The following is a 23,067-nucleotide window of genomic DNA, read 5'->3' on the forward strand; positions in this document are numbered from 1 at the left end:
CTATATTATAACCCCTGTATTTCATAGCTATTGGCTAATTCGATTGAAGGAATATGCTTCTTATAGAGATCAACACTAAAAAGCAGCTAAAAACAGTTGTCATCAACCTCGACTCATGGCAACCCCATGAGTGTCAGGGCAGAACGGTGCGCCAAAGAATTTTCAATGGCTTATTTTTCAGAAGTACATGGCTGAGCCTTTCTTCTGAGGTGCCTCTGGGTGGACTGGAACCTCCAACGTTTTGGTTAGCAGTTGAGCACATTAACCATTTGCACCACCCAGAGATCAACACTACACTTCACATTTATGTCCTCAGTACTTGGCGCACGATAGATTCTGAATCAATGTAACATTCTTCTCCACCAAGCTTTCAATTTCCATACACCCCACACACTTGGGAAGACACTTGAGGATCCAGTACTAAACTTACTATTAACTAAGGCAGTGACTGTCAAAATTTAGCTTGCATCAGTACCTCCTAGAAGGCTTGTTAAAACACAGTTCACTGTACTCCATCCTCAGAGTTTCTTTTAGTAATTGTTGAGTGGGACCCCAAATTTTCACTTCTAACAAATTCTCAAGCGATGCAGATGTTTCTGGGTGGGAGGGGACTATACTTCGAGAACCAGTGAACTGAGATATTGACCCATACGTTGAATCTCTTCTCAAGTGTTAGCATTTCATAAGGTTTATGGACTTTAACGAGGAAGGAAGTTGATGACTGGAAACTGTGCTATGGCAGAAACTCTACAACTCTATGAAATGTTCTAAGCCCAAACTTGGGCAAAAAAATATTGTTCATTCCTGGCAAGATGACATAGGAAACTCAGAAACTTGTGTCCTACAAGCCATTGCCAAAAATAAGAAAAAATAAATAAATAAACCAAACCCGTTGTCGTCGAGTTGATTCCAACTCATAACGACCCTGTAGGACAGAGTAGAACTGCCCTATAGGGTTTCCAAGGATTGCCTGGTGGACTCAAACTGCCGATCTTTTGGTTAGCAGCTATGGCACTTAACCAGAGTTTCTGCCAAAAATAAGAGGAACATTTATTCTTCACATTCAACTTTTATCAGAGATTTCTAGAGATCCACACATTCCCTGACCTCAAATGTCCCTCTAGTTGCTTGAGTGGCTCTGGGAAGCCTGGGAAATATGTGAGAAGCTTTAATAAAGGGCAAGGTGAGGACAGAGTAAGACCCTGACAGGTGTCTGCTCTTTATTTGCACTCAAGAGGGAGGCTGCAGATCATCTGCTTTCAGTTTGCAATTAACAAAAGAAAAAATATTCGTAATGTTTGAGCTCTGGAGTCTTGAGCATCTAGCTCTGCCACTGTCTTCCGGGATTAGTTTCATCAGTGAAAGGACTCTGAGCCTGGAGTTTCAGAGGAAATTGTGGAAGGTAGTCTGAGGACATTCTTAGCATTTGTGAGATTTGCCTTTTTGTCAAGTGTAGCAAGGGAAAGCTGATGATCGAACCCGAAGCTTCAAAATGTTTGTCATTTATTCGCTCTGTGCTTACTGACAAATTATTCCTGCTCAGAAAAGAGCAGGGCTGTCTGCCCAAATGTAAATTAAGCACACTCATTTATATACAGTAAAGCTACAGTTGGCAGGATATTTGATCACTGGGATTAAATTGTTCATGGTATAAACTGCCCACGGAAAGCCACAGTGTGCTTAACATTCGGCACTCCTGTTGCAGCCCGTTCCTTTTGGAGTGATCTACTAACTGTTCTTTTCAAATAATCGTTGCTGTTCTCACAGTTTTGCCGACAAATGTGCAGTAACCTCCAACAACGCTGCTCAGTGAAAGGTACAAATCTTGTAAATTACATGGTCACAGTAAACCCGATATTCTAGAACTGACGCTTAGAGAATGAGCCAAGAGGGTTTAGGGATTTAATTTAGGAGTAGGGTGGTGCGAACAATGGGCTGTATACCGCCTTTCAGTGGTATTAGAAAGAAAGGAGGAGGGGCAAGAACAAATGGAGGTTACAAAGCAAAGCCCAGATGTGGGTGGGAACTGTTTTCTTTTCACTTCAGTGATTCTTTTAGGCTACATTGACTAATCTAAACTGCTTTTAATACCAAAGCATGACCTAGCAAATGATGGTTGAGATTAAAAGCAAGAGTCCATTTAAGTTAAGTGCCTATGACAGGTGTAAAACTAAAACTGGTCTGATAGCTACTTTCTCCATTTCTGAATGAATTTAATATGGAAGTGTACAATCTAGGAGTAACTGAATAGTTAAGTAAGTGGTACTTTCTTCGCTATGCTTCAAAGGCATTGGGTGTTTCATCATCGTTTGAATTGTCTTCATACATTCAAGCTTGTGGTTCCTTACTTAAAAAAAAGTTTTAAACATTATAAGGCAAAAGTGTTATTGATGATGGCAAATCTTAGAGTTCATGTACCTGATTGTTTTCTGGTTAATTCACAAATTGTTATCCCTAGAAATACCAGACCCGAAATAAAAGTGTTAGTTCTAGAATAAAAAAATTAAAAAAAAAAGCCCTTGTACCTAATAATTTTGATTAATATAAAAACTCTTTGTCATATAATGGAATATATTAAAATATGATTTGCTATATAAATATAAATATGATTTATATCACCTTTACCATAATCTTATATAAAATCAATGAGTTTATAAGATAGTAAGCAAAATTATTAAGTGTTCATTACCTGCCTTTTGTTGGCCCAGAACAGTGAGAAATATTATAGCTTATAACAGAGACAGCAGTAAATACTCCCTGCAAAGAAGATCATTATTAGGAAACAACCTTGCACAGCTGTTTAAGAGCTGGATTTTAGGGTCAGATATAGGATCACACTCTGACTCTACCATCTGCTGGCTCAGACATTCAATATCAATGAGCCACAGTTTATTCACCATGAAAGAAGATCCATAGTACTTAACTATAGTGGTAACTTTGGGACTTGATGAGCTAATAGCTGTAAAAAGCTTAGCTTAGTGGCTGGAGCTTAGTGGACTCTTAACTAGTAGCTATTATCAAGCTGGATTAGTCTGGCAAGGGTTTAGGAAGATTGTGATATCTGAGGTGGGTCTTAAACAATGTGTAGGATTTTGAAAGGAAGGCGGTACGCTGGGAGAGAATTCTAGGGAAGGAGAATTATGGGAACACGGGAGAATAAGTTTCGGTAGATAAGTTGGGGCCCAAAGACCTTGAACTTTGCCTGGAATTCTTGGTATCCCAATCTCCAAAGAGTAGTGGTGAGAGAGCAAGGGCTCTACACGAACTGAGTTCTGCCACATTTAGCTATTGACCTTGGGCAAATCTCTTCTCTCCCTTGCTTCAGTTTCTTCATCTGTAAAATGAGGAGCATATTATCTCATAAAACTATTGAGAATTGAATGAGCTGATGTATATGAAATATTACAACATTACTGGACACATAGTAAGCAGATAGCAGCTGTTAAAAATAATTATTTGTTCTAGGAAATCAACCGCATGCTGCATTCATAGGCCCATCATTCTATAGATAAGGCATTGGGCTTAATTTCAACATACCGACTGTGTAAATGTGCTAGACTTTGGCCTAATGAAGATACAGTGACCACTTATAAGACGCTCCAGTCTATTTTATAGGGTCATTGCCATTGGATTTGCTGATACAGTTAGCCTACTGAATTGAATTACCATTTTTCTTGCAGGCAGATGTTGACAAAGCAGTGAAGGCCGCAAGACAAGCTTTTCAGATTGGCTCTCCATGGCGTACTATGGATGCTTCCGAAAGGGGACGGCTACTATACAAGCTGGCTGATTTAATTGAAAGGGATCGTCTGCTGTTGGCAGTGAGTATTAGCCACGTTGGACAGGTAGTAAGAGCTTTAGAAAACATTTACTGTTTGAATTGGAAAGTCATTAGGTTTTTGTAGTTACTATGTGTGCTGTACAAACAAAATATAAAACATTTCAACTTCTAGATTTTATACAGAAATGTTAACATCGAACTTATTCTCAAATAATAATCTGCACTCCAGGATGTAGTTTCTGCCTCCATAATTGATTCCCCAGTCCAAACTCTGCAAACACTGAGTTAAACCAAATTTCACAGATGTCCTTCCTTTACTCTAGAACTTGTCAGAGCCCTTAACAAAGTCATGTGCTGTATGGAACTCTTAGACTGATACCCTGGGTTCCTCAGACTTGCTTGATCACTGACCTCTTTTAGTGGAAAATCTTCTGGGGTTTGTTAAGATTTCCCAGAATATTTTTCTAAAATAAATCTTATTTCTCCTTAGTCTGTCCCACTAAGACGCTTAATAATTACTACTTTTTCCCTTCCGAAAATGTATCTGTTCATTTGATTAACTTAGGATCTTTTTACAGGTAGAAAAAAGGCAAAGAATTAAAAAATCCAATTATTTATGTATTTGTATAAGTTATCTTTTTATATATACTGCTCTTAAAAAATATTTTACCCATTAGATGAGTCAGCATTTAATATGGGAAGTGTGTGCATCCTTGTTTTCTTTTTCTCAGACATGTGTTATAAGGAAATCAGTTTAACCACATACCAATACCAAGATCAGGTTTCAGAATAAATGTTTATTGTCTTTAGAATCTTAAAGAGGCAGTAAAGAAGAAGCCTACAATCTTTTTTAATCAGCAGTAAAAGCAAACAAAATAAACCCATTGCCTTCAAGTCGATTCTGACTCATAGGGACCCTATAGGGCAGAGTAGAGCTGCCCCACAGGGTTTCCAGGGAGTGCCTGGTGGATTTGAACTGCCGACCTTTTAGTTAGCAGCCAAACTCTTAACCACTAAAGTACCATTTATTATACAATGATTTAGCATAATTCAAAGTATGCAGAAATACAGAGCCAGAAGCTATGTGCAATAAAACTACATTAACCAAAATGTCCTGCAGGAAGAAAGCAGGATTTACTAAAACTTGGCTTCTCTCATTTATCTAATCTGTGGTTTATAGTGTTGAATGCCTCTGTCAGCAGAAGTTTCTAAGGGAAAAAATAGCAGACATACAGAAACCATGTTTGATTTAATTTTGAGATGATAGACAGTATAATCCAAAGACAGAAGATGGTATAACAGAACGTGTCATTCCCTCAGCTGCAGATTCCTGCCAGGTAACCACCCCAGCAGAATATTAGGTCTCAAAGAGCTCTTTAAAGTTCTGCTGACTAAAAGAAGGAAAAGAGAAGATAGACTATTCTATAATAGTTAGTGCACCAGACTAGAAAAGGTTCAACTTTACAGCTTGGCCATTCAAATGATAATTATAACAATAGCAAAACTGAGAGTATCACAATTAAAAGGAAAAAAAAGTCTCATTTTGTGAAGAAAATTCTGTGTATGTAACAATTTGAATAATCATAAAAATAACCATATTTGAAACATTTCAATTCACCTTAATTCATTTCTAATTTATAATCTAGACACTATGGCTCTTATCCTAGACTGGAGCATTCAGGGATGAAAGGTCTAGGTGTTACTCAAGTTTGTGTGACTAGACTGGTTATATCCAGATGGACAGCAAAAATTAAAAAATAATTATTGAAGCATCATTAATAGTCACTGACACTAAATTGTCACCCTCGGTTGTGAAGCTGACAACTAATAGGTTCTTGCCCTGCAGACTAGCAAATTGAAGCGAGCCAGACTCAGGATTGGAAGAACAGAAAGGTTTAGTCAAAGTTTGCAAGCTGGGAGGCAGGCAGGGTCTCATGACCTAAGGCTACCAGCTCCCTTATATAGGCAGATTTGCTCCTTATATAGGGAGTGGCATACATATTTATGAACAGTGAGGGGAGGATCTTCAGTCCTACAATGTGTGCGCAGCGCACATAATATTTGTTTTTGCTTGCGCAGCTCTAAAAATACTGTGCACAGCCCTAAAAAAATGGTGATGGCTCTCTACTGCCACCCCAGGAAGGTCCTATAGTGGGTATATTTGGAGTTGGTGCACCTGCACCTCCGCCTCCTCCCAGAAGAGAGGAAACCTGGTGAATCAACCAATCATGGTAAGGGGTTGTGAAAGTTGTAACAAAAATGTAACAAGAGTAGGCTTTTCTAAAAAACAACTATTATGGGATGGTCAATAACCCTGTGCCCGCTTCAGTTGGATTATACAGTAAGTGAAATCCTGTTGGAGCTCTGATCTGCCTAAGGAAACTTGTCCTTAGTTTGTACAACAGAATTTTCCAAATCTTTAAGTTTTGTTTTCATTTTGCACAGTTCATTTTTAAGTCCATCTCTTTCCTCTCGCATTTTTACTATGAGCGGCAAGGAGAAACCACGTGGCAATATTAAGATTTTGGTTAGAAGTATCATCAGCCAGATATTCAAGTTCATCACTTACGAGTTCTACCTTCAACCAAATATTTGAACTTCTTTCAAACAAGTTCATTTCTACTCCATAAAAGCATCACCCACCTCCATTATCCAGGCACATGTTCATCATTTCCTTTTAAAGCCTCGCCAGAAGCACATGTAATGTTCACATTTCTAGCAACACTCTGTTACTAGCGCCATGTATATTCTCTAAGACGACAGAGACTTTCTCTGTCACTTCCTTCTGAACCCTCACCAGAATTGCCTTTGATGTCCATAATTCTACCAACCGTCTCTCAAAGGCAGTCTAGGCTTTTAGTATAGGTATCTTAAAACTCTTCTAACCTCTACCCATTACCCAATTCCAAAACCACTTCCACATTTTTGGCATCTGTTAGAGCAGCACCCCACTTCCAGTACCAAATTCTGTCTTAGTTATCTAGCGCTGCTATAACAGAAATACCATAAGTGGATGGCTTTAAAAGACAGAAATTTATTCTTCCACAGTTTAGGAGCCTAGTAGTCCCAATTCAGGACACCAACTCTAGGGGAAGGCTTTCTCTCTGTCTCAGCTCTGGGAGAAGGTTCTTGTCTGCTTTCAACATCTGTGGGCTCAGTATTCCTTAGAGATCTCCATGTGTTTTGGCTTCAGTCTTCCTCTGGGTTTAGTAGGTTCTCAGTGCAGGGACCCCAGATCCAAAGGACATGTTCCACTGTCAACTCTTCTTTCTCAGTGGTAATGATACTCCACCCCTCTCACTCGCTTCTCTCTCACTGGGCTGCTAACTGAAAGGTAGGTGGTTCAAACACTCCAGCTACTTTGTGGAAGAAAGTCTACTTCCATAAAGATTACAGCCTTGGAAACCCTATGGAACAGTTCTACTCTGTCCTATAGGGTTGCTATGAGTTGGAATAAACTCGATGGCAATGAGTTAATATAAAAGATATGATTCAAGCAAGGGCACTGTTTAAGTAAGGGTGTGATTTGAGTCATACCCTCTTGTAAGGCTGTGACTCAAGATATATCCCACACTGATCCTGCCTCACTAACATATACAGGCTAGGATTTACAACACCTCAGAAAATGGAGGGTAATTATATCAGATGACAAAATGGAGGACAATCTCACAATACTGGGAATCATAGCCTAGCCAAGTTGACACATATTTAGCAGACACAATTCAATCCATGACAATTGGTATTCTGGAGCACACTGATAATATGATAGGAGGAGCATTATGGTTTAGAAACCAGAATCCAATTACTCTTTCTACCTGGATCTTGCAACAAGACCTTAAGCAAGTTATTTTAACTGTTTTGTTTGTTTTCATTCTCCTCTTTTTAAACAAGGTTAGACAAGATGACTTATAGTATTTATTCCATATCCAAATTTCTATTGAGGAGAAAAACCAAACCCACTGCCATCAAGTTGATTCTTACTCAAAGCAACTCTATAGGACAGAGTAGAACTGTCCCGTAGGGTTTCCAAAGCTGTAATCTTTACAGAAGCAGACTGCCACATCTTTCTCCCTCAAGCAGCTGATGAATTTCAACTACTGATCTTTTAGGTAGCAGCTAAGTGCCTTTACCACTGCGCTACCAGGGCTACTACCAAAATTCTATAACACATAATTATTCAAAATATTGGAGCTATATATATTCATAAGGACGATGGTGGTGCAAGGTTAAAGCACTGAGCTGCTAACCGAATGGTTGGTGGCTGGAACCCATCAGGTGCTCCACGGAAGAAAGATGTGGCACTCTGCTTCAGTAAAGATTACAGCCTTGGAAACCCTATAGGGCAGTTCTACTCTGTCCTATAGGGTCACTATGAGTCGGAACTGACTTGATGGCAATGTGTTTTCTATATATTCTTTAATCTAGAAATTTTAGGGAAGTTTGGATTTGAGGTTTGATCTCTTTTTCAGACATTGGAGTCAATGAATGCTGGAAAACTATTTGCCAATTCGTATCTGATGGATTTAGGAGGCTGCATAAAAACACTACGCTACTGTGCAGGCTGGGCTGACAAGATCCAGGGTCGAACAATACCAATTGGTAAGTAGCTTTGAGAAACCACCAGGGATAGGGTATGGCAGAGGAAATTACTGCAGAGATGAATAATTCCAAACTCTTCTTTTAAAAATGCCAACCAAACAAAGCAAATTTATTTTCTCCTTGACTTTGAGAAAATTCAGTTCTGAACCTGAAAGCTCTGTTAAGATTTATCAAATGGCTTTTAAAATTGTTTCAGCATAATCCCACTGTATATTTTAGCAAACGCTGAAGTAAGCACGTTCTTTTGGCCACAACTACTGATTTAAGACAACTGGCTCTCTAAGGACCCCAACTTTTCAAAGGTGGTCTCTGAACTTATATATTTGGGTTGTATTCCAATAGTGACATTTATAACTATCTATAATGTAATTATTTAAGCCTCCTTTCTTGTTACAGAATGAGTCTGTTATAGTGGTCTGTACCTGGTCTAACTCAGTGTAATCAGACCAGGGTAATTCAACAAACTAATTCATGCTGATTTGTTTCAAATAGCTTTAGTCAGAACAAGATGGCACTGGGTTTATAGCTGACTTAAGAAGTCATGTGTGTGAATATGTGCGTATGTCTCATTTTAGTGAAGGCATGGGCATGCTGAGATAGAAATGTGAAAAAGCACCAACTTGGAAGACAGTATGGGTGGAGTTTAATCCATATAAACTTATTGACTGTAGGATTACAACAACCTCCAGTCTGGTCCTGATGTGCACTTCCAGACTAATCGGAGCATCCAGTAGGTTTGATGTGATATCTGGGAAGTTAAAAGGGGAGAGTGAGGCCATGGTGGTCCCAAGGAATTTGGTTCTTTCAGTAACTGTTTATTTATCCTTTGACAAAAGGGAGGTGCCATTTCAAGTACAAATAGACCTTGATAAGGAGAGTTCTTGCTGTGACGGCCAGGAGGCATCTGTGGGAAGGAACTAGAGCAGAACAGAAAATAAAGCACAATGTAAAAAGCTCAGGTTGACCACATCAAACTTTGAGGTTTATGACTCAGTCAAGTTCAGGTTGAAAGGAGTATCTTTTTTTCTGGCTTTTTATTTTATTTTTTCATGAATTAAGAGTGTTTGCTTCTGTTGTTCAGTAGGTACAAAAAGAACATTTTAGAACAAGCCACTAGGAAAGGCTATATATCGCATTGCTTTTAGGGATTTTTTTTTTTTCTACTATTTTCTAATTTTACTATTTTTTAAATTCTATTACTTTTTTTTTTTTTTTTAAAGCTTATTACTAGTAGAAGTTATAGCAGCTGTAAGTACATTTTATTATGGTTCTTCTCTTAGCCACACACCTCCTACTTTCTTTCTCTATAAAACTTTGAGAATAGAATAATATAGAAAGCAGCCCTCTTACTCAGTGAGAAATAGAATCAATTACCTTTCAGATCTGTACGAATAACTTCAAATATAAGAATCAGCACATAGTCAAATCCTATGAGGCAGAGGTCAGACATACCTTCACCCTCCAGCCTTCATTACCAATTCTGACACCAGCCGTCCCTCCCACAGCACTCTCTGCGTTTCTTCTGGATTCAATAATCTGTAGCAATGACCACACAGAACTCACAGACCATACTAATGGTTAAGTGGTTTATTAAGGAACAGGGTACAACTCGGAATCAGGATCAACAGGCTAGAACTCAGGGTCAGCATTAGAAAGCATGTAGGCAAAGTCTCCCTTCTTCAGTGTGGGATAGCTCTCTCAGCTCTTCTTGACCTTGCAGGCCTCCTCTTGGTCCTTTCAGAAAGGCTCCTCTCAGCCCCTCGGGACAGGCTCCTCTTGGCCCTGCCATTTATCAGTGCTGGCTCTGCCTCTGGGCCCCTTCTGAGCCTGTTGCTGTCTTCAGTGTTATAGCCCATGACCATGTTATAGCTCCTTTAGGAGATTCCTTGCCTCCTCTCTCTCTCTCTGCTTCTTCTCTCTTTTCTCTTCTGCTTCTTCATGCTACTTCTCTTCCTGCTTCTTTCTGCCTCAAAAACCTCTGTGAGCTTCGCTGCTTATATACTCCTTGTCAATTTCAAGGCATGGCCCCATTCAGCTGGGGCCACAAATTGGCCAATCCCTTCTTGGTAGGCCACAGACACTTCATTTGCATAGTAGGCTATAGTCACCTCATTTTCATAATCTATTGACTAATCCCACAAGGTGCATACCAATCACAGGGCAGGCTGTGGCCCAGGACCAGGCAAAAATGTATCAAAACCTGTCTACAGCTTCCCCAGGAAATGTCAATCAACCTGGACAAAAGTGACAAACCCTCTGGGGTAGAAAGCCAGGGCAAAGGTAACTCATCAGGGCTGAGGGGAAAAGATTTCTCAAGCAGTTTTTCCAAAGAATCAAGGTAGAAGACCACATAAAGAAATTCATTTCACCACAAGATATTTTCAAGTTTTAAGCATCTTTGCTTTGACCTCAGTTTCACAATTTGTATCATTCCAAATTACTATTAAAAAAAAAAAATTTAGGGGGCTCAAATTTTCATTTTGTAAGTACTGGGAGTCTTTTTTTTTTTTTAACTTTTTGCTTGCACCTTCCTCTCACATAAGCCTTAAACCATCATTCCATGAATGTCAAATATATTTGTCTAAATATGATTCTATGTTTTATTTTCCAGATGGAAACTTTTTTACTTATACAAGACATGAGCCTGTTGGTGTGTGTGGCCAAATCATTCCTGTAAGTTGGTCTCTGGTATAATTTTCAATCTTAATAATAAAATTCTGAATAGTTCTAAATCTATTCAATTTAGTGATGAAGCATCCTTCAACACAAATGGATCCTTATATATTTGCTACATGCAGAGCAAATTGTAGGACATGTTGAACCTGAGTCTTCCTGTGACTTAACTTTTAGGATATGAACTTGGTTGTCCAGAAACAGTGGTGTCACTAGGCTTGGTGTGACCCAGTGCTGAAACTCCTGGTGTCCACCCCACAGGGACTTTTACCCATACTAGACCACACAGAATCCTTAGTAATGTTTATTATCAATTTTAACTCATAGAATAATATGTGATAAATATAGTTTTAAATTGCTTAAGTGTAATGTTCTTGGAATCCCTGGTGGCGGCTGCTAACCAAGAGGTCGGCAGTTCCAATCCACCAGGCACTCCTTGGAAACTCTATGGGGCGGTTCTACTCTGTCCTATAGGGTTCTATGAGTTGGAATCGACTCAATGGCAGTGGGTTTGGTTTGGTTTTTTGGGGTAATGTTCTTAGATTATATGAATACTAACAAAACTGTTGTACAAAATCTACATTGAAGTACAACGTTATTAGCTACATTATTAGTGACTGAGCAAAAGCCTTCTTTTCCTTTAATTACTACTTCATTCTCAAAAAGGTTGTTGATATAGGTTCACAAATTCTGATTATTACAATATTTAGCTAAAGCACCAGAGAATTTGACAAAATCAGTGACTATGTAAAACCATTGGCAGCAACAAAAACAACAGCGAGTGCTCGTAACACATGCACACGAAACCACCTGATTCAAAGCATCGTTGTAATGGGGTAATAATGACAGCTCTGACCGGAGCATGTTAGAAAAGTTCAAAAGGTAAATTAGCATACAGTTTTAGCCTTGTAGGTATATTGATACATGTAAGCTGGGCTTCCTAAAAATGTTTTGTTGTTATAACTAAATACAGGGATATTTTTATTAAAAATAACAAATTTCTGCAGAAGAACTGCACAAAAATTTTATAGACAGTCATTTTGGTGTCATCCTCTCTCACAGTGTCACCTGGTATGGTCTATACCCCCCCTAGTGATACCACTGTCCAGAAACCTGTCTTGATATATCCCTGGAGCATGTTTCAATACTACAACATCAACAAACCTTAACCTTTTACTCTATGGGTTCTTTCGAAAAGCAAGTCGTATTGCATATTCTTTGTAAGATCCATGCTTTACATGCATGTGGCAAAGTGGTCATCGCCAGACCACCTATCGCAGGACACCATTTTAGGGAAATGTCCTAGGCCCTACTACTCTCCAGCACATTTTATCTCCATGTTGGGACTTCGCATCATGGAGAATAGTAGCAATCGGATTGTTCAAACCCTAAAAGAATTTCATTTTTGAATTTAAAATTCCCGAGAAAGTGCCAGAGGTATTTGGAGCACTATAGGGAACGTATCCTCCCCTTAGATAAGAAGCTCTGATGCTTCACATTCCTCTCAGAGAAGGTAGGATTCTAAGGCATCAGGACGATTTCCTTTTAAGCCCAAAAAACAGGAGATGACCTAAATGATTTCACTTTGGCTGGCATATCCAAAAATGCTAACTGAAAATATGGTAAGGGGTCCTGAAGTTCTTAGCGATGACTAATCTTTTGCTCCAATGAGATTGGAATGCATCAGCATTTTGAATTATTCATTAGTTCAAAAAAATCAATAAAAACTACATAAGCCTGAATACTAATAATAGCTAATATTTATTGTACTGTAGTGAATGGTGGAACCCTGGTGGCGCAGTGGTTAAAAGCTTGGCTGCTAACCAAAGGTCAGCAGTTCGAAGCCCCCAGCCGCTCCTTGGAAACCTTGTGGAGCAGTTCTACTCTGTCCTGTAGGGTCACTATAAGTCAGAATCGACTCAATGGCAAAGAGTGTTACAATGAATTGAGTTTTACAGTGAACTAGTCACTTACTGGAAACCCTGATGGCGTAGTGGTTAAGAGCTACAGCTGCTAACCAAAAGGCCGGCAGGTCGAATCCACCAAGCACTCCTTGGAAACTCTATGGGGCAGATCTACTCTGTCTTATCGCTATGAGTCAGTAATCGGCTCAACAGCAGAGGGAGTCACTGACTGGTCACTATATTCATAAGCACTTGGCCTACTTTCTCAATTAATTCTCAGGACAGCCTTCTAAGGTAGAGAGGACTGTTTTCAGCATTTACAGCATGACAACACACAGAGAGCAAATAACTTGTGTGAGTTCACATGGCTGGCCAGGGATCGAGCCAACCCTAGGCTTCTTGCTTTTTTAACAACGTATTAGTCTTAAAAATAAGTGCTATTTAATAATACTATTGGGTAAAGAATTACAGTAAATGACCTACTAGAAGAAGGGAATAATTACACTTTTTAAATGCAGGTAACTTACAGAATGTTTAATAGTAAGGGTGGAATCTCAAGCCATGCAGTGGTATTTTTCATAATGGGAAAAGAACTCAAAACAACAGCAGTTGAATAATTTCAGAACTCTTTCCTGCTCCTTCCCCATATCTAATTTATTTAGAGCTTTTTAGCATTCACAATTTGCTTTTAGCAATGAATTTAAGTAAACTATTCCAGATGATTACACAAAACTACTACAGTTACTATTTAACATCTACAAGGTGTGTAAAATGTAAAAGTTTGATTAGCAAATGTGCTCTCCAGCACTAAAAAGACTCTATTGTTCTATATTCATCATAGTGGAATTTCCCGCTGGTTATGCTCATTTGGAAGTTAGGGCCTGCCCTTAGTTGTGGAAACACCGTGATTGTCAAACCAGCAGAGCAAACCCCTCTCACGGCTCTTCATGTGGCATCTTTAATAAAAGAGGTAAGTGTCCTAAATCGAAATAGACACAAGAACTCAGGAGTCCTAATTTATAATGGAAAGACCTCCTTTGGCGCTATAGTAAACTACATTCTCAGCAAACGGCTCCTTGTCCAATGGTGGGGACGTCTTTAGCATGGTTACTGGCTTGGATTTCTGGCAGTCAACCCAAATGAACTGCTTCTCAGAGATGCCAAACTCCAAGGCTCAGTGTCACACAGTCATCTTAATGATCACTTTTCTCTTTCTTTTGCACATGTCTTGAGAACACAAATTCCTGTTGAAATTCATTTGGCTTTCTTTCAAATGTTAAAGTGTAAGTTGGTTTGTAACTGCCATGAATGCTCTGCAAAGTTGTTTAAACTAGTCCATCCAAGGAGTCTCTGGGTAGTGCAAAGAGTTAACCCTTATTTGCTCTGCTGCTCATTGAAAAATTGGTGGTTAGAGGCCACTCAGAGGCACTTCACAAGAAAGGCCTGGCAATCTACTTCCAAAAATCAGCTATTAAAAATCCTATGAAGCACAATTGTGCTCTGACACACATGGAGTCACTGTGAGTCAGCATCAGCTCAATGGCAGCTGGTTAGTCCACCCAGACGCTCCCTGGTTTGCAGCTGCAGCATCACATGGCTTTCTTCCTGTGTCTCTCTGCCTCTGTGTATCTTCTCCTCCTCTTTTATAAAGACACCAGTCCTATAGGACCAGGACCCAACCTGCTCCAGTATGACCATGTCACCCTAATTAATAACATCTTCAAAGACCCTATTTCCAAAAAGAATCACACTCACAGGTACAGGAGGTAAGATTTCAACAAACCTTTTTGGGAGATAAAATTCAATTCATAACACAGACCACTATCTTTTTGAGTTACTATTATGAGATTAAGGAGCCCTGTCAGTGCAATGGTTAAGCACTCAGTTACTAACTGAAAGGTCGGCACTTTGAACCCACCTGTGGCTCCAGGTTAGAAAAGATCTAGCAATCTGCTCCTGTAAAGACTACAGCGTAGGAAACCCTATGGGGCAGTTCTACCCTGTCCTGTAGGGAGCTGTGAGTTGGAATTGACTCAAGGCCTACCACCACTGCCACATTCTGAAATTTGAGACAGCTGTCATTAGAACAATGCCTAAGTCAAAAGTGGATTTATCATGAGGAGAAATGGTCCCTTGATACTGAACATTTGAGGTTATTTTATGTGGACTAAGAAATTAAATGATAATAATAATAAAATAATAAAACCACTTAAGTGAATTTTTCTTAGTCGGTTGCACAGTGGTTAAGCACCCAGCTGTGAGCCAAACAGTGGTGTTTTGAACTCACCAGCCCCTCTACCCTCCATCCCATAAAGGCTGCAGCCTTGGAAACTCTATGGGACAGTTCTACTCTGTCCTCTAGGGTTACTAGGGGTAGGAATTGACTTAAGGGTAGTGGATTTTGGAGGAAAATTTACAAGATTCGCACAGAGACAGCCTCAATCTCATAATCTCCTCTTCTTTCATAGTATTAAATTCTCTGTTCTGCTGTAAGTTTTTTGTTTTATGCCTTTTAGGCAGGGTTTCCTCCAGGGGTGGTGAATATTGTGCCCGGTTATGGGCCCACCGCAGGAGCAGCCATTTCATCCCACATGGACATTGACAAAGTGGCGTTCACAGGATCAACAGAGGTGAGATCATTTACTCAGCCCGGCAATAATGAATGCCAGCCTCTCCAGCGGTCAGAAGCATGCTTTGCGTAACAATTTTTGAGCCGACACTTCCTTAAAACAAAAGTGCTCTCTAGTGATTTATTCCTGATTCTCGCCTTCACGTATGTTTATAGAACATAAGCGGCTGTGATTTGGAGGAGACGAAATATCTGCAGCAAACTCAGGAGACCAGAGTAAATGGTTCTTAGCGTGTTTATTATCTTCTCTGCCAGTTAGGCCTTGGTGTATGATTAGTAAGGTTTACGGTAGAAAATATAAATTAGGCCACAGTGATTTGTATGAATGAACGTAATTTTATTATTGTGTAGGTTCTGAAAATTAAATAGCAGAGCCTGACCCTCAGCTCCTTATTTGGGGGCTCTCACTTCCCTGGACATCCTGAAAGGGAGCCAGAAGCCCAGCTGCCCTGGATGTTCCTTTGGGCCCAGCCTCACTTCTCTGCCTTCTTTCTGGCTCCAGCTTGATCATCCAGAACTTGAAAGAACCCAGCCATGGGCACTGCGAGGAAAGACAGGAGGAACAAAGAGAGAACAGTTTCTTTCTCTGTTTGGGAGAATGAGTTCCTATCTATTGAGATTTTCTGTCCTAAGCAAAGGAATGGGGTGAAATGACACTGTATCAAGCAGAAACATTCTTAAGTCATTCTGTTAGACTATGTGGCATTGTTAAATGTTCAGTGGAAGAAATAATGTGTGCTTCTTTTTGTATGCAGTATAGAGGATGAGTAAATCCTGGTGGCGTAGTGGTTAAGTGCTACAGCTGCTAACCAAAAGGTCGGCAGTTTGAATCTGCCAGGAGCTCCTTGGAAACTCTATGGGGCAGTTCTACTCTGTCCTATAGGGTTGCCATGAGTTGGAATCGACTCAATGGCAATGAGTTTGTTTTTTTGTTTTTTTTTAATAGAGGATGAAGGGTCAAAGTACCCCCATCTCATAAAACTGCTAACACAAATCAGAAACAAGGCAGCATGGGGTAAGTGCACTAAGATGTGTAGAGAGTGCTGGGAGAGGGTTCACAGGATGGAATGATGATGTCTAACTGTGTGCTAAAAATTGCTCTGGGTTTTGAAAAATGATTCAGACAGAGTCTCTCCAGTGCAAATCTATGTTTAGTCTGCTTTTATTAATTGACTTTTAGGGGTTTGTTTTACTCCCACAAAATCTTTAGAAAAGATGAAAGCATTGGCAGATTAGTTAATACTCTGTATTCACAGTAGCAGGAGCCCTGGTGGCGCAGTGGTTAAGTGCTCAGCTACTAACCAAAACACAGGCAGTTTGAACTCACCAGCTGCTGTGAGGGAGAAAGATGTGGCTGTCTGCTTCCCTAAAGATTACGGCCTTGGAAACCTTATGGGGCAGTTTTACTCTATCCTATAAAAAAAAAAAAAAATTTTTTTTTTATAGAGTCACTATAGGTCAAAATCAACTCAATGGCAATTTTTTTTCTTTAATGTACAGTGGCAGGTAGTTCAATGACCACATAAAATTTAAATATACACTCGGTAAGCCTCTATTTATCTTTTGTTCAGTCTGAATGGAAACTTTTTATTAAGATCTGATAGGAGTTTCTATGTTAATGGGTTGCTATGTTCTTAAGCCAAGTCTAATTTGAAAAACAAATTTGAAAAACATTTTGCTGTGTTACCTAAATAAAAACAAAAAATGCAATCCTCTTCATTTTGGTTGTTACACAACAAGCTTATGCAGCTGAAATCCACATCTTTTAGCCTTTGAGAAATCCTAATACTTGTTCTGTGGTATAGTAAAAACAACCCAAAGAATTAAAATAAAATAAATCATTTTTTAAAAAAAATCATATTAGTGGATTGAGGTTTCAACTAAAATAATGAAGAATAATTAATTTTAAAACAGGCCAAGTTTTAGAGACAAAAAAACCAAAAATAACTACAGAAAATAACCTTGATGGTAAGAGTTCCACAAAGGAAAAAAAGAAAATTCTAGAAACAATGTCTTTCTCTGAAGAGAGGCAACTAGCATTAAAGAAAAATCTAGAACAGTAGATTCCAGCCAACTGAGACAGAAGCACAGAGTACAGATCCAATTTCTTACTTCTAGCTATACTGTTCAAAGTTATAGCATGAGAGAGAGAAGTGTGTCAGCCACCACAGAAGGGAGCCCACAGTGGTAGATCCTACTGAGGAAAGTGTATGGTGGTAGGACATTGTCACTGCTACCAAGGAGCTAACAATCTGTTGGGAAACTTTTGTGTACACAAATGACACAATCTGAGACAGACTCTGAAGTAGTCCTTACAAAGGTGCCAGATCTTGAAAGTTTCCATTATGAATGGTTTTCCCAAATGAAATTTAACTGTGGCACACATTTCCTATAAATTTGAAACTCTAAATGAACCTGTCTTCATGAAAGCAGATTAAACCTCCCCTTTGTCTCGCTCCGTTTCAGGTGGGCAAAATGATCAAAGAAGCTGCCGGGAAAAGCAATCTGAAGAGGGTGACCCTGGAGCTGGGTGGAAAGAGCCCCTGCATTGTGTTTGCTGATGCTGACTGTAGGTATCAGCCGCTGGGCTAACTTTTCACCCGGCATCTTTGGTGGTATCTGATAATGCCATACAGTGAACTTGAATTTTACAGAAGGGCTTGCTTTGAACATCAAAGCATAAGGCATGAATCAGAGTCCAAAATTACTCTTGAAAAATCTCATAAATAGTCCTAAAGTTATAGCCTAAAGGCAGGTCTAACAAATACACCCTTTCTCCCTGGTTTGGAAGAGATTACTATTTCCTCAGCAGAACCCCAAAGTAGATGGTTTGCATTTAGGGGTTGTATTAGTTTCCTAGAGCTACCTTATCAAAGAATTGCATACTGGGTGGCTTAAAACAATAGAGATGTGTTCTCTGAGAGCGCTAGAGGATAGAAGTCTGAAATCAAGGGGCACAGGGCCATGGCCACTCCCAAATCCTCTAGCAGAAGATCCTTGCCTCTTCCAGCTTCTGCTGGCCCCACGTGTCCACTGGCTTATGGCAGCACAACTCCATTCTCTGCCACTGCGGTCACACAGCCATCTTTTCCCTGGGTCTGTGTCTCTGCATCTTTTCTCCTCTTCTTGTAAGGACACCAGTCATTATGGGTCAAGGTCCATCGTAATGACCTCGTCTTATGCTTTATTACATCTGCAAAGACCCTGTTTCCAACTAAGGTCATGTTCAAGGGAGCAGGGATTAGGATGTCCACATATCTTTTGAGGGGACAAAATTTAACCCACAATAGGGGCCACGATGTTTGTTTTGGTCTTTAATTCTGTGCTGTTACTTATTAGCACGCATTAAGCATGATGGGATAGATGCCCATCCTCAGACACATTGAACTGGGCCCAAATGTGGAGACAGCCGCTGCACATTTGTCATCTCCCTTCACTCTGGGCTGGACGCTCATTAAATAAATGGCCAGAAGAAGACGGCTCGTACTATTTAAATAATTTCTCTTTTTTTTTCCTAGCAAGCATAATTGCTTTCACATGTGTTAAATCTACAGTTATAATGGCGCTCCACTATGCAATAATATCCTAGGATCATTCTGATTATAGTACCAAGTGGACCCCCAAAATTCTCTCTCTAGCAGTCAATAGACTATCAAACATTCATCCAATCTTTTCTTTAATGACTGCATTATCAGCATGAGACTATAAATACAATGGTTTACGGAAGTGCCAGTGTTGCTGCTGTGGTCTTCACTGAATTTTTTTCTTGTAGAAAATATTACCTTATTATGTTTTCTACAAACATAGCAAGATTCCTGATTTTACCAAACGTTTCTGTAAGCTGTGTCTGCTACAACTTAAGCGGGTGTGACTAGTTCACAAAATAACTAAATAACATAAAAAATAACTAAAACCACACCCAGCTGCTATAATGCTGAATTAAATCTTCAGTATTTAGAGAATTAAATACAATGAATTTTTTTTTTTCTTCCTGTTTAGGACCTGATGAAGCAATCTAAATCATTCTTTTAAGGAACATTTTTCACCATCTCAAAAAATTAGATAAGAAGTGTTTGTAGGCATAAATGAAATAGTATGGCATTCTTTAATAGTAGTAGATTTTGAAAAACATCTTTCCTAGATAAAGTTGTAAGGTGAGGGAGAGACTGAGTATTAGATTTTTTTTTTTTCATGTATATCACTTGTCTTATTGATTAGGGCATTTAAGAACTCTCTAAATTATTTAATGTAATGAAACCTTTCAGATTTTCTTTGTTATCTAATTAAAACCTGAGGCTGGAAAAAAATATTCCACCATAAAACTAGTTATAAATGAAAATATTTATAAAGTACACTTGCAACGAGATTTGACTTTATGAAACTTTCCATATTCTTGGTAATGCTGACATTAAATTTATAATACCGGCTACCATTTTTTCAGATTTTCCTATGTGCTGCTATCCTTTCCATAGCAAATAAAGTATCAGAAAGATTAGCCACCTGGCTGATAAGAGGTAGAATATATTGAGCCCGTGTCTGACTACCCAACTCACAATCTTTCTATGCCATCATATTGCCTCTTAGACATACACATAAAAATACATAATCTTTAGAAAATATCACTTCTTTAACATGCTGTCTTCTTTGCAGTGGACAATGCAGTCGAATCTGCCCACCAGGGATTATTCTACCACCAGGGCCAGTGTTGTATAGCTGCATCCAGACTTTTTGTGGAAGAATCTATTTATGACGAGTTTGTTCGAAGGAGTGTTGAGCGGGCTAAGAAGTATGTTCTTGGAAATCCTCTGACCCCAGGAGTAAATCAAGGCCCTCAGGTGGGTATAAAATAGAAGGAATTCCATTATCAGGAGACAAGAATAAAGTACAGGCAATCCCGGAGTTACCAACATCTGACTTTTGGGCAACCCTTTGCCAAAAAAAAAAAAACCAAACCCGTTGCCAACAAGTGGATTCCAATTCATAGTGACCCTATAGGACAGAGTAGAGCTTCCCCACAGGGTTTCCAAGGATGGTTGGTAGATTCAAACTGCCGACCTTTTGGCTGGCAGCTGTAGCTCTTAACTCCCATGCCACTAGGGCTCTGAGGACAACTCTTACTTGCCCTGTAACGTTATGTAAATTTGAAAGGATTGAACCAGCCCCTACTCACAACAAATTCTTCATCGCACTCACCTTCACTGGTTGCATGTGTAGCTTTTCAATCATTGAAAAGGCTTAGAGCCTTTTCCTGCGCTAAAGTAAGGCTGGATAAGACCCTAATGCACCTGTTACCAACTTACAAATGTGACTTAAAGGCACAGCTAGAAACAGATCTCGTTGGTAACCCCGGGGCTGCCTGTATCCTCTTTTTCCTTCTTTCTTTGGCCTAGTTTTTTTATTGAGTAAGATTACTTCATGTCTCCACATCTTTCTAGGTAAAAATACTGTACCCACCTGGTAATTAAAAACAATGCATCTATCATGCAACAGTAAAGGAAGCATCCGGCTTTTGTGTTGCCCAGTTTTCATGCCTAGGAACAGTTTGAGGCATGCTGGGTATTAAAGGTGTGAGGAAAAATAAAAGAATGCTCTAAAAGTCTTATTTTCCTCAATCTTCACCCCTCCTGATCCCTGTACACAGTTGTCTATCCACTGGAAGGTGGGGGCACCAGTAGTTCCGTGGGAGGACTCTCGCCTTCCGTGCTGGGGGTCCCCTGGATTCCTGCTAATGCGCCTCCTGAGCGGCCACCACCGGTCTGTCGGTGGATGCTCGCGTGTTACTATGATTCTGAACGGGTTTCACTAGAGCTTCCAGGCCAGGACAGGTCAGGAAGCAATGCATGGTGATCAGCTTCTGAAAATTAGCCCATGAAAAGCCTGTGGATCACAACGTCTGATCCCCAGCCGATCATGAGAACGGCACGGCCCTGAGCAGTGTTTTGTTCCGTAGTCCACGGGGTCACCATGCGTCAGAGGCCAACTCAACAGCAGCTACCAACCATGCACTTGGAAATTCTTATGCAGTTGTATTATTTGTTCCCCGGAATCAGCCCTTTGTCTTAGCTGCCGTCCCACAGATCTAGACAGCTATCACGTCTCTCAGTCCTCTCCAAAGTCTTCAGTTATTCTGACCTTCTTATGGTATGAAGGGTATCCTAAAGGATCTCAGTTCCTGGGTTTGAGGCAAACTCCACATTGTACTTGTTAAAGCCCACTTATTCCTTAGGGCTCCTGATTTTCTTATGTATACTAGCATCTGTGAGGGTGTTTCCTTCTTACCCAGCTTTCACTTTTCCTTCTTCCTCACACAGCTCTCTGTTCATTGTCTGTTGTTCAAGCTCCTGGACCTTTGGTTCTGAATTTTCTCCTGCCCTTTGGAGTTCTGTTCTAGAGCAGCGGTTCTCAATTTAGGGTAACTTGGGCCCCCAGGTGATGTTAAGCAGTGTCAGTAGATTGAAAGAGAAATATATATGAGATGAGGAGAGGAGAGGGGAGGGGAAGGAAAGGGAGGGGTGGGGAGGGAAGAGGAGGGAAGGCAACATCTAAGTTATTGCTTACCCAATGTTCAAGGGTGTTGAACTCTGAGTAGGCAATACTTTCCTCTTATAGAGCATCTGCGGAATTCAACCAGAAGCTCAAAAGTTGAACTAGAATACCTCATTACTGCTACGAGAACAGAGTTAAATTACACTTTTAAAAATTCCAATCCATAGGATTCTTAAGTACATAATCCAGTGATCTAACTGCTTAACAGAAGACTTTATCAATTAATAGATTTTTATCATGGGTGGGACTGAATAGGTAGGTATGTTAGGATTTTGAGAACTAAGGATTGTGAAAAGCCCCCAGGGCTTCTTTAACCTTGAAAATATTCGTCCCTTGTTAGGAGAAAAGAGCTTCTGGAAAAGAGGCTCCCCCTTCACTGAGCTTTAGCGTATTGCTTCACCCACTGGTGGAGGAGCAAACTGGGGCTTTTTAAATATATTCAAAATCTTCCTCACTGTAACAAAACATTGCAGAGAAAATAATCACCGATGATATTTGTTTGGGAAAGAAACATTTAATGAAGTTTGTTTTTCTTTTGAAGTTTGCAATCTTAAAGCATTTGGGGATTAGAATAATGCAAATATATGTGTATTTGTGTGTGTATATGACATATATATATACACATACAGACATACATGTATGTTTGTGCATGTATATGTATGTCGCCAGGTATCTACTCTGGTCACATGCAGAGAAAAGTTATGACTTGGGAAACACATATCGAACAAAAACCCAAAGTCATGATTTGGTGGACATAGTGAGATTAACGTCTCATAATAGACCAGGGAAGCCTCACGGGGAGGTCCGTGGATTCTTGACTGTTTTCTGACAAACCAGAATATCTTAACTGGGCTGAGAGCACCTAACACCAACCTCTTATTCTGAGTGTATGAAGAATTGTGTGATAGATTAAATATAACTTCTTATTAAACTAA

The 23,067-nt window shown here is 39.7% G+C and overlaps 1 protein-coding gene across 1 annotated transcript in view; it reads left to right on the forward strand.

The window, feature by feature from the left end:
* LOC100661242 (aldehyde dehydrogenase 1A1) overlaps positions 1–23,067 on the forward strand; it is a 53,552-nt gene that overhangs the window by 16,910 nt on the left and 13,575 nt on the right. Inside the window, exons 3-9 of the mRNA XM_003407389.4 lie at positions 3,681–3,821; positions 8,251–8,380; positions 10,992–11,053; positions 13,799–13,927; positions 15,474–15,587; positions 18,053–18,155; positions 20,237–20,421. Coding sequence (XP_003407437.1) covers positions 3,681–3,821; positions 8,251–8,380; positions 10,992–11,053; positions 13,799–13,927; positions 15,474–15,587; positions 18,053–18,155; positions 20,237–20,421 — 864 coding nt within the window. The remainder of the gene's footprint in view (positions 1–3,680; positions 3,822–8,250; positions 8,381–10,991; positions 11,054–13,798; positions 13,928–15,473; positions 15,588–18,052; positions 18,156–20,236; positions 20,422–23,067) is intronic.

Source organism: Loxodonta africana, chromosome 9 (genome assembly GCF_030014295.1).
Source record: "Loxodonta africana isolate mLoxAfr1 chromosome 9, mLoxAfr1.hap2, whole genome shotgun sequence".
In the NCBI taxonomy this organism is placed as follows: domain Eukaryota; kingdom Metazoa; phylum Chordata; class Mammalia; order Proboscidea; family Elephantidae; genus Loxodonta; species Loxodonta africana.